The 18,842-nt window shown below is 34.8% G+C and overlaps 1 protein-coding gene across 2 annotated transcripts in view; it reads left to right on the top strand.

Annotated features, from left to right (window-relative positions):
* Positions 1-15,376, top strand: part of LOC139700940 (myotubularin-related protein 9) — a 35,561-nt gene extending 20,185 nt beyond the window's left edge. For both annotated transcript variants that reach the window (XM_071599437.1, XM_071599436.1), the window contains 4 exons: positions 3,285-3,571; positions 7,647-7,816; positions 9,095-9,433; positions 14,127-15,376. In XM_071599437.1, coding sequence (XP_071455538.1) covers positions 3,285-3,571; positions 7,647-7,816; positions 9,095-9,394 — 757 coding nt within the window. In that variant the 3' untranslated portion in view covers positions 9,395-9,433; positions 14,127-15,376. The remainder of the gene's footprint in view (positions 1-3,284; positions 3,572-7,646; positions 7,817-9,094; positions 9,434-14,126) is intronic.
* The last annotated feature ends 3,466 nt before the right edge of the window (positions 15,377-18,842 follow it).

Genomic DNA, 18,842 nt, shown 5'->3' with positions numbered 1-18,842 from the left:
TCACTCATTAATAAGGTAATACTGTCAGTTCCTTTCCCTGTTCTGCCTATGGGTTCCCAAAAAGATCTGTTACCCACAAAATCACACATCTCGGATGAAACTTAATGGTTCCTAGAGGCATCACCTGGAATTGAATCCAGGCCTCCTTGGTCTGTAGTTAAGTGTTGTACTTACCTAACTAACATATCCCCCTAGTTTTAAGGTGGTTAGGACATTTTAAGAATCACTATGCCTTGAATTACTATTGTCTTTTATTTTTGAAGGATGATGTTGAGTCAGAGTATATATTAATTTGGTTTATGTTTTGGTCCTAATTTTCTCCTAATTACCAGCATATTTAAAATTTCATATCATTTAGGAAATATACTTGGTTGGTCACTGTTATTTTATTTTGACCTTCCGTTAGTAAGTTTATCTCAATTTAGTAGTTAAGTTTTTTTCAGGAACATGTTGATTGAGGACTCTCCTCTTTTATATAAATTATTAATTTTTAAACTTCTGGCCCTGATAGTTGCATGTGTGGTGCATTCATTAAGGATCTAAATGGGGAGGATATATGATTGTCCCTTTTTCCGAGCATGGTGACTTCTTTGGCAAGAACTTGGCATTTTAAAATATGATGTTAAAATTGTAATGATTCAACCTTGGGCAAGTCTGTGTCCTACTCACAAAATAGATGACGGAATTAAATTTATTGAAGCCTAAATATTTCATTGCCATTAATTCAGGGTAACCAGCCATTCTACTGTCCTTGGAAATGAGAATGGAACAGACCTTGAAATAATGCTGGAATTCATCTGTAAAGCCTATAATATTGGAGAATTTATATTATTTTCCTGAAAAATAGGTAGTGGGTAATAGAAGGAATAGTGATTTTTTTATCAGTTGTCTGCCAAGTTAATAGAGGACCCTAATGATGGATCTTGACGCTAAACACTACTGTACTAGTAAAGTTCAGACTAACAATACACAAAATGCCTTTGAATCCGATACTAAATGTTACAAAAACTTGTTTTTTAGCTCTGAATACTTTCTACCTGGTTTTCCCAGTATTTACCCCTCTTTATCACAATCTTCGGTGTCCCATTGCCTCTCTCAGTGTCTTCTGCCTCCTTAAGAATTTTTCCAGCAGCCGTTTCTCTTCCCCCAATATGCCTAATACTTCATTTGTGTGTAAATTTTATTTCCTCCAGACTTCTCTGCACCAACTTCCAAGAGCATCCAATCTACACTCAACCTCTTGCCTCAATGACCACGTTTCCATGCCATACAAAATTATGCTCCATATTAAAGTTTTCACCAGTTTTTTGCTTTAGTCTTTTCTTCTTTGTCTGAGGTATCTGTCATCAACTCCCACCTCTTTGGAAATACTTCTTTATGTAATTAAATTTTTCTTTTTATGTCCCTAATCATCTACTCTGCCGCCCTCCTCCAAAACACTTCCTAAATAGCTGAACTGTTCAAACTGTTGTAATTTATGCCTACCAACTTTTATGTATAACTTAGTCCTCCTACTTCTTTAGCATTTCATTACCTTCATTTTCTTATAATTAAGTCACATCCCATACCTGTCACGATGATTCTGCAATGGGCTAAGTGAAAAGTGACCTATTTGGATACAATATGAATGGTGGCAAACCAAGTTATTTTTTCTTACTGGCAGCTTTCGATATTTATGTATTCTGCAAGATGGTACAGAATTGAGCATCGCATGTGTGAACAGTTTTTCATCACTCTATCATTCATTAAGCTGACTAGATAAAAAAACAGGTACCGACCGACCGCTAGACCACAACTTAGTAGTAAGCATTAGGTACTTACTGCTTTGAGCAAAAACACCAGAGTTGATATATACTCAATAATAGAAATGATTTTTTTCACTAATGCAGGTATCTACTGATATTCTCTTGTAATATCACATGTTTATGAATTTTTATCCCAGGAATGATAGTAATAAAAATGAATGCAAAAAGATGTCATGACAAACATTTAGACCCTTAAAAGTATGTTAAAAACTCCAATGTAGGACTCTAAAACTACTAGTGATATCTACCAGTAATCTGTCTAACCTTAAGCAAGATGTTTATTTAGGTGATTCAAAAAATTTTTAAAACTATTTTTATTAATTCATATCTACCTATGCATGTCCATGCTACAGGCTAAAATGCTGAAATATTTAAATGTTAATTTAGTAGTTTCCATTGGATTCCATTGAGGATCCAATGTAATGAAAATTGTAGCAGAAAACATTGGAAAGCAAATTTTTATTCTTGAATGCATGGAAGACGACAAGAACCTAAAAGAATTAATTCCTGGCTATGCTTTAATATTAAATATAAGGAATTATTGACCAAACCTTTTGAAAAAAACTTTTAGATATTTACATTAGGATTTCAACATCCAATCTCTCTTCTACATAAATATGGTATGTTTCTTTTTAAAATCTGGATAGATTTGTTTGTAAGTAAGCCTTGATATAAGCGCATAAATTTCTCCAGAACAGTGATTTATCATATTAAGTTTTTATGTATCCATAGTTTTGTGAATTGCTATTGATTTAAGTCTTAAGAAACTGTTAAATACCTGATAAAAAGTGACTTGTGCCAAATAATTTGCCTATATGTTGTAAATTCAAGAATATGTTTAAGTATTTCATGAATGATCCTTAGGTCCATATAATACACATTTTGAGTGGTCTTTGTTAATTCTGTCTATGGTCAATTATTGCATCATTATTTTGCATCAATTCAAAATATGAAGCAAGATAGCTCCGAAAATGCTGAGATTTTGAGACCAAAATTTGATTATACATTCAACAGTTAAGAAAGATTCCTTGGAAATAATTAAATACTTTTGTGTCCTTGGTTTTTGTGAAAACAGTTAGAAAAAAGCATTTACAAAAAATCCATTCAACAATTATTATATCCATCCCTAACATCAGAAGGAACAACATACTTTTTCGCAGAATCCAGATGAAAGTGTTGTTCCTTCCAATGTTATGGACATATAAAACTTTCAAATGATGAAACCTGAAACTGTAAAATTGATCCATTTGCAGATAATGAAGATTTGCCAAGAAATAATTTCTTTAACATTAAAAAATGTCCATGTATAAAAAAGTTTCCAAAATGTATTTTATCTGTGCAGTTGAATCCTGCATTCCAAATGTAGAGTTGAAATGAATTCGTTGCCAATCATCCCTCCTCAGTTATTCAATATTCAGTTTTTTTATCATGAAGTTCAGTTTTTAATGTTTCATAATAATTTTGGTTCTTACATAACAGGATGGAAGCACTTGTGGAACGCGAGTGGGTTCAGGCTGGTTATCCTTTCCAAACAAGACATCGACGCTCATGTTATGCAGGCTCAGTGACTGGTGGCACGACTGTTAGCGTGGGTGGAGTGGGGACAGTTGTTGGAGGGATTAAGGCACCAAAGGGCCAGCAAGCGCCAACCTTTTTACTTTTCCTCGATTGCCTTTCTCAGGTTTATTCACAGTTTCCATGCAGTTTTGAATTTGGACATACCTTCCTCATTCTACTGTTCGAGCATTCCTACTGTTCACAATTTGGTGAGTTTCCCCCGTTTTTTAATTGCTTGGATTTCATTTTATCAATCTGTTTTACATCTTGGTTGTTTGTTCACAGTTTTTCTCCCTGATTATTGACAGAATCTTTAGCGACGCAAAACAATTTCTAACTCCTAATTCAAAAAAAGGGAACATCCTTTTGGATTTAGAAATAGGTATATATAAATAATGAATTAGTTACAACTAATTTTAATGAAGTACTATTCATAATAAAAGTATTAAAGACTATGTTGGAAATGTGGAAAAAATATTACATAAGTCTGCTCACCATATGCAATGGGAGGTGAGAATATACACCAATCCTTGGCTGCAAGAGTACTAGGGGAGGTAATAATAATAATGCATTAATTTGTCTGGAGATGTGTTGCATATTCATACATACACAAATATAGGACAGGTCAGATATAAATTTCATAAATTTAGAAGAAATATAATATAATATAAACCAATACGCTACTCTATTTACCTACTATTTGGTCAAGTCGTAACTGATGTGTAGTGACAATCCGAGGCATTTATTTACTGATAGAACACATTACTTTGAAATAGGTTGAACAGCTTTTACTTGAAAATAGGTACTTTTGTTTCATATTTGATTACATGGGCAAGGTTATTGAATAACCTTCAGCCCTTTGCTTTCGGCTCATGAGTAGTATTATGTGTTCTGATAAATGGCTGGTGTAGGTCATTACATGTCCTTGAATAGTGACTGTGGTTATCGTGGTTGGACTTGTACTGAGAAATGTTACCCTTTGCATGCAAGATGGCATTAAATATATATATGCAAGGTACTGGTAATAAACCACATCTTTTGAAGAGAGGTTTACATGGTGCATCCCAAGGAGCATTGCTCATAATACGTATAATCCTCTTTTGGATTTTGAAGATCATGCCCACATGTGGAGAGGAACCCCAGAAGAGGATACTAAAAGTAACACAAGAATAAAATTCACCATTGTAAATAGATAGAAGGAGCTCTAAATTTACAGAATATCTAATATTTCTAATGAGGAAGCATAGGGAGCTTAACTTTCTACGTAATTTGAAAATGTGTTCCTCTTAAGACATGTTTCTATGCAGGATAACTCCCAGGAATTGGGTACTGGAATTTTTGGGAATGCTTACACCTGCTGCATCAACTGAGATTGCAGTGGAAACTTTGTTTTTATTGGTGAAATAAATCAGGCTGGACTTGTTTAAATTGGGTTTTTGGAAGTTAAGAAGACTATTCATTAAAAATGTGAGCTACTTCAGCTACTCTTTCTGTCAATCTGTCCCCTGAGGAGGCTGGCACAATAATCTTTGTATTGTCAGTATACAGTAATGGGTCTATTCCCTTAATGGACATCATCTTCTCTGGTAGATCATTAATATAAATTAAAAATAAAATAGAGCCAAGTACAGAACTCTCGGGAACACCCAGTGTAACTTCTGTACCAGGAGAAACAAATTTTGAGCCATTTCTTGAGAGCTCAACTTGCTCATGCCATTCACTTTTATATGATTCAATCCATTTGTAGGATGTGCCTCTTATACCATAACATTTCAGTTAATACAAGAGTATCTGATGATTGAAGAAGTCAAAATAAAGTTTCAGTTCTACTATCCAATCCTAAAAGTATTTGATTCACCATGTGATATGTGGTTGTTGTAGTGGACCTTGTTTTTCTAAACCATGTTGAGATGTGGAGAATAGGTTATATGTTTCAAGATATGGTACTGGACAATGATATAAAACTATTTCAAATATTTTCCCCAACTGGTTCAACAGGGACATTAGTCTTTCAGAATTCATGTGAATTTTGCTACCTTTGCCTTTGTGTATTGGCATTATTTTGGCTGATTTAAGAGGGCTTTGGAAAATTCCAATTTTTAGAGATTCATTAATCAAGAATAACTGCTGATCTTTAATGTATTAAATGACCTTTTTATGACTATCCTTAGGATGCCATCTAATGCAGGACTAAATTTGTCAGGGTATTTATTGATAATGTTGGTCATTTCCATGCTGAACAGGGGAATAGATATAATGAACTGTATGTGTTAGGAATATGAGAATAATTAGCTGAATTGACTTAAACTGTGGGATTTTTATGGGATAGGTAAAAATCATTGAGAATTAGAGGCTATTTTAGAGTAATCTGGAATAGAATTTCCAGCTGAGTCATGCAGTTGAAGATCTTGTTGTAAATAATGTGTACCCTTGGATTCATTAATAATTTTCCAGATCTCTCCAGATTTATTGTCTGCTTTGGTAAATCTATGTTTGTTGGAAGATTTTTTAGCACCCTGTAAGGTTTGGTGATAGCTTTTCTTAAGTGCTGAATATTCCTGATGGTCAGCTGGATTTGATTTGCTTTTGTAATACACAGCTCTATTTTCTTTGAAAGCAAGCAAATTTCATCAGAGAGCCACTGACTTTTGTATTTAGCAAATGAATTTTTGTTTTTGTATGCTTCAGGACAAGGGGAAAACAGATTTCAAAGTAATGTAGATAGGTGGAATAGAAATATTTGAAGCTTTTGTTAAAGGACTTCAAGGAAAACAAATCGGAACACTCGTGGGACTTCAATAAGTCAAAAAAGATGAAGTTCAACAAGGCAGTTAGGGTAGGTAATATATCAGCCGGAATAGTAAAGAGTTCAGCGCAATTCTTTACATAATAATTTAAGCATAATAATGCTTAAATTATTACTTAAAGAATTGGTTGCAATATTAGGTCTAGGATTTTGAAGAGGTCCTCAAGATTACCAGAGTGAGCTTCATTATAGGTTATTATAGTTGAAGATCTGTACTGGTAACAGTGGATGTATTGGTAATTACAATTTTCTTTTGGGCAAATCGGGGAAATTCGCTTATAATGTATGATTATGATGTATTGGTTGGGAAGGTTAGTCAAGTGGTATTGTAATGCTGAATTGTGTTTATAAGCTGTGGAATATCAAATCAGAATCTAATCATTGGCTGTTTATGTAGGCATTGAAGTTTATTTCTAAAGTCATGGCAATGGTTGGACTATTGATCATGGGTACACAGACCAGCCAATAATAGTATATCCCTTTGAACTCCTTTGTATGTAATTAGTATTTGGACTATTGAAGAGGAGTGGGTGAAGTGCATGGTCATTTAATCTCCATGCCGTTTGTACATAATTAATTGCAATCACAAAAAACTCTCCACATAGAATTTGTAAGAAGTAATCGGATGTCTGGATGAACTGTATTTTTAAGGACTATACTCGACATGATAATTGCCAACCATCTTGGGAATGTAACTAATTATTTGCCAACCCTCCTTCCTACTACCTGGGCACTGACTCAATTATGACTTTTGGTGTCAATATTTAGCATGCTAGGAAGTTAAAACACATGTAGGCAACCCTGATTTTAGGTAATGAATCTTTTGTTTATGTGATTTGATTCACTAGAGTTGTTCCTGATTAGCTTTTAACTGTTTAATGAGTCAGCTTTGCACACCCATAATCATCATACGATTAACTTTATTATTTAAATTAATAATACAAGTCCTTGGTTCTAGTGCATATTTGTTCCTATGATCTCAAAAATGATATTCCTCATAATAATTAGTCTTTTCCGCAAAATTAAATTGTTTTTCATGTAGGCAATAATTACCTAGAATTAGAAATATATTTTAATAGTCTCAAAAATTATGACTGACTTGAACAAATTCAACATTTTTTCTGAAATTTAAACAGCTAAATTTGATTTGTTTTTTACTAAATAGATTCAGAGAAAAATGTACATCAACCTAGCATAACATAACACAAATAAATTCTGCTTATCACTGAGTATATATCTAGAAGAGTGTAAGAAGTTGACTAATTATCAGTAATTTTGAACTGAAATGAATTGGGAGTAAACTCTTTGACCTCCAGAAATATTAGGACTCTGTTAAGGAGAGAAACTTAATTTGCAAATACATCATAATTATAAATTATTTACAGCTATCTTATGTTGTGTAACTAGCATCTTTAACACTCCAATAAGTATGAATTAAATAATGAATAACCATACCTATTTCATCCTTTACTTCTCAGGTACATTTTTGGGAGATTGTGAGGCTGAAAGGATTAAGCTTCAATTATCTCGACGAACTGTTAGCCTTTGGTCTCACTTGAATAGACCAGAAGTCCTCCAATCACTGCTCAACCCTATGTATGATCCTAATAACAGAGTGATATGGCCATCGGTGGCACCAATGAGCTTGGTGAGTTAGCTTAGACATTTGTGTAGTATTTGTGATCCAATTTGTTGTAAGCCTTTCTAAAGTTAGCAGCTGAAGCAATTAAGAGTTGAGGCCCTTGTATGTTTTTTGCAAATTCTTCAATTTACTATTATTATTAGTGTTGTTATGGTTAGTTTTTGGGAAACAATGGACTATTGGCTTGACACCAATTACACACGCTTGAGTTTGGTCCTAGATAACCCAAAGGATGTCTATCTTTTAGCTATTTGTATTCTGCATCTTTTCATTGCAAATTAAAGTTTTTCCAAAGATTAAATTTTTTCCCAAATGGCCATATTAGTAAAGGAACTTGAAAAGCATCTCTCTTGGTGGAAAAGAAAATACTTTGTTCTTCCATATCTATTTTATTATTCACGACCTAGGTTTCGACCTATGAAGTTATAATCAGGTAAAGTACAGAGGACCCACAGCTTTATATAGTAGACAGAGAAGAGGAGGGAGGTGGTGCTGGTAGTGTGTGAGGAGTGGAAAGAGAAGGGAAACTGGTGTGTGTGTATGGGGGAAGGGAAGATGGCAGTTAGGTATGGCTTCGGGGTGGGAGAGAGGGAGATAGCGATTGGGTATGGCATCAGGGGGGGAGAGGGGCTGTGGCACAGAGGGAGGTCCTGGAGTGGGAACGGGAGGAATATGTCAGGTCATTGACTAATATACCTTTATGATGGAAATTTCCAAACGTTCTAAGGCATCTAATCCTAACCCCTTCTCCAAATGTAGAATCTTGGGAACAAAGTCACTAGCATGGTTATTTTTTATATTTTATTATAAGATGCTTGGCTAAATGGGAAGAGGGATCTCCGCTTTTAAAACAGGCATAGTGTTCTTTCATGCATTCACTGAATTTCCTCCCAGTTTGTTCAGTGTAAAAAGCAGAGCACTCACAATGCAATTAATACACTCCACTTTTCCATGATTGGAATTTTGCCCTTGCTGTTTGATAGAAGGTTCCCTAAGTTACTTTTATTATAGAATAAACTACTTTTATTATAGGCAGGTTTTCTTTTGTTCCCTGGAAAGGTTCTGGTCACTTTACGGGATAATAGAAAGAGAACTCTTTTCGATTTCTAAGTGTCTTTATTGGGGATTGATTTGAAAATGGATGTGACTGCTCTGTTTTCTAATTTTTTCCAATACAATTTTTCAACTAATTGGGAGCAGAAACCATTATGTTTAGCTATCATTTTTATTGATTAATCGAAGCAGCTCTGATACTTTCTGACCACCTCCCATCAATCCCTGCAGTCCCTGTGGAGTGAGCTGTTCCTTCGATGGTCAGTCGGTGGGATTTCTGCCGGTGGAGGAAAGGAGTTATGGGAGGCATGCAAAAATTTACGCGAGGATGAAAAATCTCTCAGGGCCACTGCGTCACGGCTGAGGAAGCAACTGACGGACCTGGAGAAGGAAGCAATAGAAGTAGGAATCATTCCCCCTCCAAAGGCATCCCCTGGAGCTACAGCAGCACCAACCATCGGGACACCTGGGCAGGATGGTGTGGCATTCCCAAATGAAGTGTCTAGAACGCCCACCGCTCCAGCTTCATGACTGTGCAAAGACCTCCACCCGCCTTATTAACTTATCCAAGTAAGTATGCCTTTGCTATTAAGATTTCCTTGGTAAAGGATTGTGGATCAAACAAGCTGTCACTTCAAGAGTAGGACATGGAAAAAAATTTTGCTCTGTTGAATTAAAGAAGGTATTGCCATGTAATATTTTGCTTTTGACTCTTGCCCCATGTTAAATGTAACTTAAGAAGTCCACCTGCCGTAATCCATGTTGACAGTTACCGTCTGTGGTCGGCAAGTTAAAAACATTTCAAGATTTTTGTTTAGTATCATGTTGCTTCGTAATATCTGATGTCACTTTCTTCTCAGCAAAGGCCAGTATAGGAAAATTATTAACTTAGTTGTTCAATTTTACTTGTTCTATTTGTCAACTTTGTTGTGTAAAATATTTTACATTGACAAATGCTCAAAAGGGTTGAAGATTAGAAATAGTGTTTCAATTTGTTTTTAGTTTTAGTCTTTGTAGCTATAACTGATCCATGTTACCAAGAGGGGTTCACTTCACAAGTATCTTAATCCAACACTCACAATGGCTGGTGTAGGGATCAAAACATTCTAATGGCTTGAATTTAAGGAAGATTAATTTCATCATCTACTCAGCTTATAGACAGTGGAGCTTGTAACTGATTAACCTTCATTTGGCAAAGGGTTTACGTGATAATCTTGTGAAAATAAATTCTGACCGTCTCAGTGAAGTTCAAAAAATAAAGTTTTTATGGAACTCCTAAGCAAAATTTTGATAATTATAGTTTTGTTTAATTGTTGTATTTGACATAGGGAATACATTTATTAAATTTTCTTTTTTTCCAGAGGTATCAGTTCTACTACAAAATCAGCAATTCTTTTGATAAAATTTGTTGTAAATGACATTATTATTATTATTACTTTTATTATTCTTAATCTACTGATTGAGGAAGATTTTGGATGGCCACAAGCAACCAAGCAGTACAGTGACCATTTCCTAGTCTCTCTTAACAAAACACAACCCGACATCCAACATGACAATAGGCCCTTCTTCAATTCGACATACTTCTTATCTACCTTTATTTCAAACAACATGTCTATCTAACTCTTTCTTTGTTTTCCCCTCTATCAGTCTTCAATATCCAGTTGCCAATCAAAGTGCTCTGCATCCATATTTCCAGCATCTCTTTGATTTCTCCCAGCTGTCCTCTCATCTCCCCCTCCATGCCTAGCACTTCCTTGTTTGCCTTCCTTTCTGTTCTCTTTGCCTTTACAATCCTCCCCCATACCCACATTTCAAAAGCCTCCGATCTGCACCTACCTTTCATCTTGCTTCAACAACCCATGTTTCTGTGCCGTACAAAGCCATGCTCCATATCAGTTTTAACGAGCCTTTTCTTAACATCCTTACTCTATGTCCCTGTCATCGATTATCTCCTCCTTGCAAAAGCTTCTTGGCATAATTCAATTCTTCATCTAATGTCCCGACTACTTTGACCATTTTGGTCCAGAACACTTCTGAGATATGTAAACTGTTCCACCTGCTAAGTTAATCAACTTTTATTTCAATATTTAACTTAGCTTTACCCTTTCTGAAAAACCACATAACCTTTGTTTTATTTTTATTTATTCTCATCTCATGTCTATCGCACTGACTTTCCAATGCACCCAGGAATGCTTGCAAACCCCATGCTGATTGTCAAAAACACTAAAGCTTGATAATCAATAAATCTAACTGATTTAATGAATTCCCTGTTGACTTTCATTCCTATATTCAGTTCTTCCCATGCCTCTTTAATCATATCTCCCTCATTTAATTTGAACAGTACTGGTGATAATGGACAACCCTTCCTTGCATCTCCACCTGACACTGCCCATCTGGACTCCCCATCCTCTACTCACACCTGAGCCCACTTGAGACATGTACAGATTGTGGATTAACCTCCTATCCCTCCAATCCACTCATTTTCTTCAATACATTCATCAATTCCATCCAATATCAAATGCCTTTATTTGCCAAATTTCTATGTAGCGGACGAATACATCCTGATTGTATTCCATATTCCTCTCTATTAGTGATCTCATGACAGCAATAGCATCAAACATGTGTCTTCTCTTCCTGAGCTGAAACTGATCATCCCCTAAGTAATCATTTGCCCTACTCTCTATCCTTTTGTTGATGATCCTTAGAACAACTTTAGCTGTGTGGGATATCAAACTTATTGTCCTGTAGTCCTCACATGACGTAGCCTTTACCTTTTTCGTAATAGGAACTAACACTGATCTCACAAAGTCTTCCGGCCAGATTCCTTCCTCATAGATACACTATGAATCAGCCCATGTAGCCTCTTCCTCCCACATTTTCCTATACATTTCAATAGTTCCACGGGAATGTTATCCACCCCCATGGCCTTATTTAATTTCATCTATCTTGACGCCCTTTCTATCTCACCATTTAAACCTGAACCTTAACTATCTTCAATCACATCATATTCTCTTTCTATGTCTAACCTTGCTGGCTTAATGTCTTAACCATATTGTTCATGTATGTATTCCTTCCATCTCTCTTGGATCCTCCCTGGTATAAATAATATTTTTCCTGACTTAACTGTGATTATTTGAAATGACTTTTCCTTTTTATTTATTTTATTCCCTTTCATCTCCTGTTCAGCCCATCAAATTCAAAAATTCTCCGTAAACTTTCCATATCCTTGCACTATGTCTTCCTCAATGCTTCTTTTGCCTTATCATGTAGCTTCTCACCTCAGTTTATTATTTAACCCTTTGCTCTTTTTTCTTCCTTATTCTGTGTCTTCATCATCCCATTTCCTTCCCTTGTCTACCTTTCTAAAATTATCATGTCCATAATCCATGGTTTTCTCGTCCTTTTTGTACAGTTTTGTTTGCAGCTTTCAGTATCTCTTTTTTGAAATGTTCCCATTTTTTCTGTTATACCCACCTCCCTGTTCTTACCCATAAATTTCTCTACAGCTGCTGATATTCTTTTGTTATTGTCCCGGTTAATGTTTTCAAATTCCATTTCTGCAATCAGCTTCCCTGTTTTAGTCACTTGAATCGGATGCTGCATTCCATTATTACAAAATTGGCGCCGAGTCTGCATCCAATAAACTGTCAGCATTAATCGCACTGTTCCTAATTCTTGGACTAGCCATAATAGTCTCAACTGATACCTTCCTGAATCCTCAGGCATTTTCCATTTCTGCTGCCATTTTCCAATCCATTTCTGCTGCTGGCCACTGGTTGATTCGCTTGTCCAAATTCAAAAGACTGACTCCGAAGTCACATGGGCCCACCTTTGTTACTAAGTGTGACTGATTTTCCTTTATTAATACATCCATGTGCAATCTATCAGTACATTGCTCAAAATAAATATAATACCTCTACTATTCTTTAGTGAGTGCAAGGTCGTGGTATTGTCTTCATGCATGTGGATGCACACGTTAAACTGTTGGAAATGCTTTAATAAATCAAATGCAAGTTCTAGGACCTTACGGTTGGCAAAAAACTCTGCTGCTTTGACAGAACTTAACGGGGGAATAGAAAAGGATTGGGATATGTTCCACTCTTGAATAAGTACACCCCCTTGTATGGGTGTAGTGTCCGTGTAGACTGTAATTGACTCTGTCGCGTGAGGCAGTGATAACTGGCAGTAGAACAATTCACTTTCCTGTAAGTGCATCCACCACTCAATATTTCTACAAAACTCTTGGGATACAAGAAATGTGGGTAGTCTCAGTATCCAACATATCCTGGCCAGGAAACCTGCTGCTTTTGGGATACCTGTTGCACATAGGTGGGGAATAAGGGGTATAACTGAGTATACTCATCATCATGAGGCGGGGGTCAATTGGAGCGACTGCTGCACTGTGTCAATGATTACCCCAAGATACTTGAGACTATGCGTTAATTTGATGAAAGATTTAGTCATGTTTACCGGGACCCCGAAGTCACTTTCCAAATAATTCAGGTTTCGTTATCACTTTGTTCCGGTCCCGAATTACACCTTTTTTAGTATCTAAATCATTTGCTCATTATGATTGACCCTTGTCCCCTGCAGAATTCTATTGTTTTCTCTCCTTGGTCAATCCTCGTTCCTAAACCATAATCCCCCACCTCACTATCTAATGTTTCCCTCTAGGAATACATAATATTAGATCCTCTTTACTGATTGTACACCTGAACAATGACCAAGTTCATAGGATCCGCTTCTCTACCAGTAATATTCTATCAGTCACTTTATCTATGTTAACTATGCTTTTTCCTACCTTTTAATTCAATTTTATGATGTAAATGGCATTAAAACATAACTTGTGGTAGCAATGAGTATTTCCTGTCCATCTTACTGCTTGAATATTTGAGACGTACAGTATTCTTGAGCATGATTATATCATTTTTCAACATATGATACAATGCATTTTTCTTCAAATGATACTTACATATTCCTTCATAATATTAGGTGTAAGTAGTGCTTGAAAAGAAGTCATTAGATTATGGGAAGCAGTACATCATAAAAAAAGTTGGGAAACAATTGTGTTTCCATTTCCTTCATCAAGTGATGGATACCATGTGGCTTATTTTCTCCATATTTATAATTGAGCTTATTAAATTTGAATAATCTATCAATCCTCTCACTTTGGCTTAACCATAATGTTACAAATGAGTAATTTTTCTATAAATATATTAAAATTCAAATCTCATTAATATTAATTACAAATTTTCTGTTACAGGTCCACATTTCCAGTTGCCTTCATCTAATTAATTTGTGATATAAGGTAGTTCTGGAATGCCTAAACCCGCAATTAAATTGTGATTACTCCATTGCAGTATTTGTTAATATCACCTCTGCATTTGTAGTGCCACGTAGCATATTTGCCTAAATCAGTTTTATCTTACAAAAAAGTCAAGTAAATTTATATAACCAGTACACCTAAAATCTTTCTGGTATATTTCATTTTGATCGGTCTCTTTTGACATTGATGCTATTTTGCAGAGTTTATTTTTTGTTATTGCTGTCTATTTTCCCTCATTGAAATGTGATACCCGAAAGCAGCTTCAGTTGTTTTCATGTTGAAGTTTTTCATCAATCAAGATTTATAAATATGTGCACAATTAAAGCATTTTTTTGTTGTAATTTTTGTTCTTGTACTGGTATATTTTGACCTAGGATTGTATGTAAATAGAGATTGAAACTCTACACTTCTTTTAGCTCTTAAGAAAATTCTAATTTTTCAATGTTTTATGTATCAGCTGACTAACTCGTGCGCGACTGCTATAAGAAAGTCATGAGTGAGTGTCGCTGATCGTGGATGCTATTTCGTCGCAGTCATATGGTTAAATGGCAAAACTGAATGAATATGTTCCTAGCACATTTCAATTATTGCACATTTCATAATTTTATCAGGGAATATTCTGTAGTATGCATAGACTTCAATATTGCATTTTTAATAGCCTTTCACTATCCTCCCATCATCATAAGTTGGCTTGTGAAAATTGGAGGAATGTTAAAATAAAATCAGTAAAAATGTTAAATAATGAATTTGGACTATTTTTTTTGTTGAAGTGGGAGCTTGTAACACCATCTTAAAACTCAAAACTTGTACATAAATTCATAGCTTTTCCATATCATTTTTTGTGTGTGACCCAGTTGCCAACTTATGAAAAAGAGCCTTTAAAAGGACAAGAGTGTTTTGGTTAAGTCCAAATCATCTAGTCATTGTTAATTACTTTTCCAATTATCTTTCAATTGCCAAGTTTGTTCCTATATGTGTAAAGAAACAATTCCATTGAGTTTTTATAATTGGTGTCAATGAGTTACACTTAAAACTCGGTACTACATACTGCATTTGTGCCTGATTTGGCTAAACTGCAGTATTACATTGATCATTCTTATTAATTAATCTCAGATTTTTTATGTTTTATGATCATATATTTTTTTCTCTGTAATGTGCCTGTCTGAATTTAAGTTAAAGAATCCAGTGTATTATCACAATAAATATTTATTTCATGTTTATTGACCATGTTTATTCATTTTGAAGGGCCATTCTTTGTGCTGCCTGATAAAAAAATGTAGAATACCTCTTTAGTGTTTTATGGCTGTCTTGATCATTTTAAATTGCATTTGAATAAGATAGCAAAATGATAATAAGTTGAGAATATTCTGGAGTGATGCTTTGGATGCCCAACTAGAAATCATCACACAAATTAAGTAATTTCATTCACGTAATTTATAAAATATGATAAATCATTAAATTCCAAAATATTTGTCGATGATTCAAAATTTATAATTTCTGCTAAAATCTATCAAAGGCTTTTGATTTAAGTGCTGAAGATATTAGACAGGGTCTGTAAGTGATGTAATGACAGCAAACTTTGATTGGCGATGGAATACCAACACCAGAAAGGGTTAGGCGGCTATATGTCATGAATACAAAATGATGGTTTAATTTCATATGCATCAAAGGTAGTTCCTAGAATCATCAGTAGAAGATTACAAAGGAGTGCAAATAAGTATGAGGGTGGTACAATAAGTCCTTAGAAAATCCAAGGGATGGCGCTCGTAGTATCAAAAATAAATTTTTTCCATTAAATAACACTCCTAATTAGTCAGCTGTTAAAGTTTCAGCTATATCCCTCATATAGTTTCTTTGTTGTCATTGATAGAAGTAAACAACTTTAATTTGTCTATAAAAATGAGTTTCCAGCAGTGATTAAACACGTATTTGAAAGGTTTGATGCCGAAAGAAATCAAAGCCAAGTTGGAGACACTGGTCTTCCATATTATCATGCAATATTGCAATAGGATATTAATTGAAATCTCAGTGATGAAAGAATTATTTATGGATCCAATGCAAAGTTTCCAGGTCTACTGTTCAACAAACCAGTGAGTAGAATATTAATGTTAATAATTTGTGTTCTAAACTGCACAATTCAGTTCCTGCATAACGCAGTGTCCTGGAGGTTTTGAAACTTGTATTATTCTAATTTTGTCTCCAGGGCTTAATATTGAATAGTGTTCCGGGGATCATCTGTGTTCATGTTGCACAAAGTTTTCTTTGTTCAAAAAAGTTATTAGACGTGTGCGTGGTGCTTCTTATAGGACACCACGTAGGCCCTTATTAAAAAAATATATGCTCTTATCATTCTTTCTATTCATATATTTATCCTTTCTGTCTTCGTTAAAACTAATATCCATCTATTTCATGTGAGTATTTCGATATTCACTCATATTCAACTAGAAATCAGCAATTTCATATAAAAAGTCAATTTATAACAAATTAACAGACCTATCGAAAACAAGTGATAAAATATGTAGTTTCAGGTTGAAACTCTAGAACCTCCTCCTAATGAAATTCAATTATTCATTGAATGAAAATCTATTGTAGTGCATTGTGTTTTTATTATATAATTTAAGTACCTGATGATCTTTATTAAGCTTATTCATAGTGTTGAAATGTACCTGTACTTTGTAAAATGTACCTCTTACATTTTTGTTAGATGAATCCTACACCTACATGTTTATGATCATGTAGGTAGAGGATTATCATTATCAATAAGTGTGTTTTCAGGATAAATGTGGGTCCTCTGTTTAAGTGGTCTACTGTGACAAAATTCTTGGGGATGCTAATTCATTAGACTATCCTGGGAAACCTATCCTATCATATTGATGAAATAAGCACTAAATTCGCATACATGTTCAAGACATGTATGGAACACCTTACATTGGTTGCAAATATGCCAGACAGACGATACAAATGCAATTGGAGTTTGAGTACAAGTGGTAGTGTCAAAAATAAATAAAATAAAAAACAGTTAACAGGACTAACTGCGTACATAAGAATAAAATTATTTATCAACAAAGAGAGGCATGAATTCATCCACAGTATAGAATTGCTGTTCGCACAGGAACTGATAAACTTTAGTTTAAATGACAATAAATTTTCAATTGCCATTGGTTTTCCAGGTAATAATCCCAGCATAACAAGGGTTCTTATCAAACATAGCCGAGTTATAGGCAGTTATCCACAAGTCATTGTAACCTCTTGTGCTATGACCATGTACATCAGGCATTGGTTATCAAGTTGAGCATGGCTTTGTTTAAGTTGATGAATGATGTATTATTTACATAAAAGCTCCACAGTGGCAACATTTCTTGATGATGCATGGTTTTCAAATAATTTGCTTGCTAATGGGATCAATAATGCTATCCTTATCCTTTAATATTGCTTTTCAAGATTGCTTTGAGCTCCAATGCATGTGAATGTGGTTCTTGCCAACATTGTGTTTAATGATCCAAACTATGGATTACAATTAAGTGACTATGACATATAAGCATATACTTGAGAGAACTGAGTTTTTAATTTAAGGTTGAAACGTCAGTACATTGGATGTGTCAAAACTAGAAACACAATTCAGCGACCCTATTGGCTGATACTGCAGTGCAGTTAAGGAATTTAAGATCGCAAACAATGTGTGCAATCTTTTTTCTTGCAAAAATACTGGGTGTAGGCTCACAGTAAGAAGAAAGTGAAGGAATTTTGTGTGGATTCATTGACTTAGGTATGATGAGAAGTGAGATTATGCCAATTCCAGTACATTGAAAATCGCACGGCTATCAATCAACTCAGGAAGAGTACAACCTTGACACTATGGAAGAAGTTAGTTAACTTGGAGAAGTTCAAACTATAGGAAAAGGTGTAAGATGTGCCTAGCATTAAGCTAATGCAGAGATATTCAACAGAGTGACCACTCAAAGTGGTGGTAATAGTTAGCCTTCAAGTAAATATTATAAAACTTCAATTGCACCAGATTGCTGATCCCAAGGGTTTCCAGGGAGTAAGTTTTAATTTGAAAACAGTGTTGTAGCAAAGAGTTATCTTGAGTGCTTCTCTACAAAGCGAACGGTAACTACGGCCATATAAATATAACGGGAAGAGTCCACCCCTGCCGTACTCTTATAAATGGGTAAAGGATGGGTGAGGGAAATTGGAGAAGATACAAGCAGTAAATCGATAAAAATTATAAAATTAAATAATTAACTGAAAATAAGACCAATAATAAATATAGTAAAAAACTAAAAATAATTGAAATATTTTAATACCGCAAACGGTTAGAACAATGAAATAGAGGACTGCAAATAAATCACGTACTATCTAGCTTGGATATACTATACAGCATTGATCCATGCTAGTCTCAAGCACTCAAACGCACGTAGTAAAATTTAGAATAATACAAAAATTTTGTATACCAAAAAAAAGTGAAAATTAATCACGCATTCTCTAGCTTGGATGTACTATGCAGCATTGATCCTTGCTAGTCGCATACACTCCCACTCTATCAGGGCTTAGGAGAGGTTTCCCTCTGCGTCAGGGGCCCACCAATCACCCGTAGTGAAATAAAATTAAGAAAAATAATAAACGAAAAATGATCACGCACTCTCTAGCTCA

This window comes from Hetaerina americana, unplaced genomic scaffold (assembly GCF_022747635.1).
Source record: "Hetaerina americana unplaced genomic scaffold, ioHetAmer1.1.p SCAF_11, whole genome shotgun sequence".
NCBI classification, from domain to species: domain Eukaryota; kingdom Metazoa; phylum Arthropoda; class Insecta; order Odonata; family Calopterygidae; genus Hetaerina; species Hetaerina americana.
The sequence above is the reverse complement of the archived record's forward strand: the minus strand, read 5'-3'. Positions and strand labels throughout refer to the sequence as shown.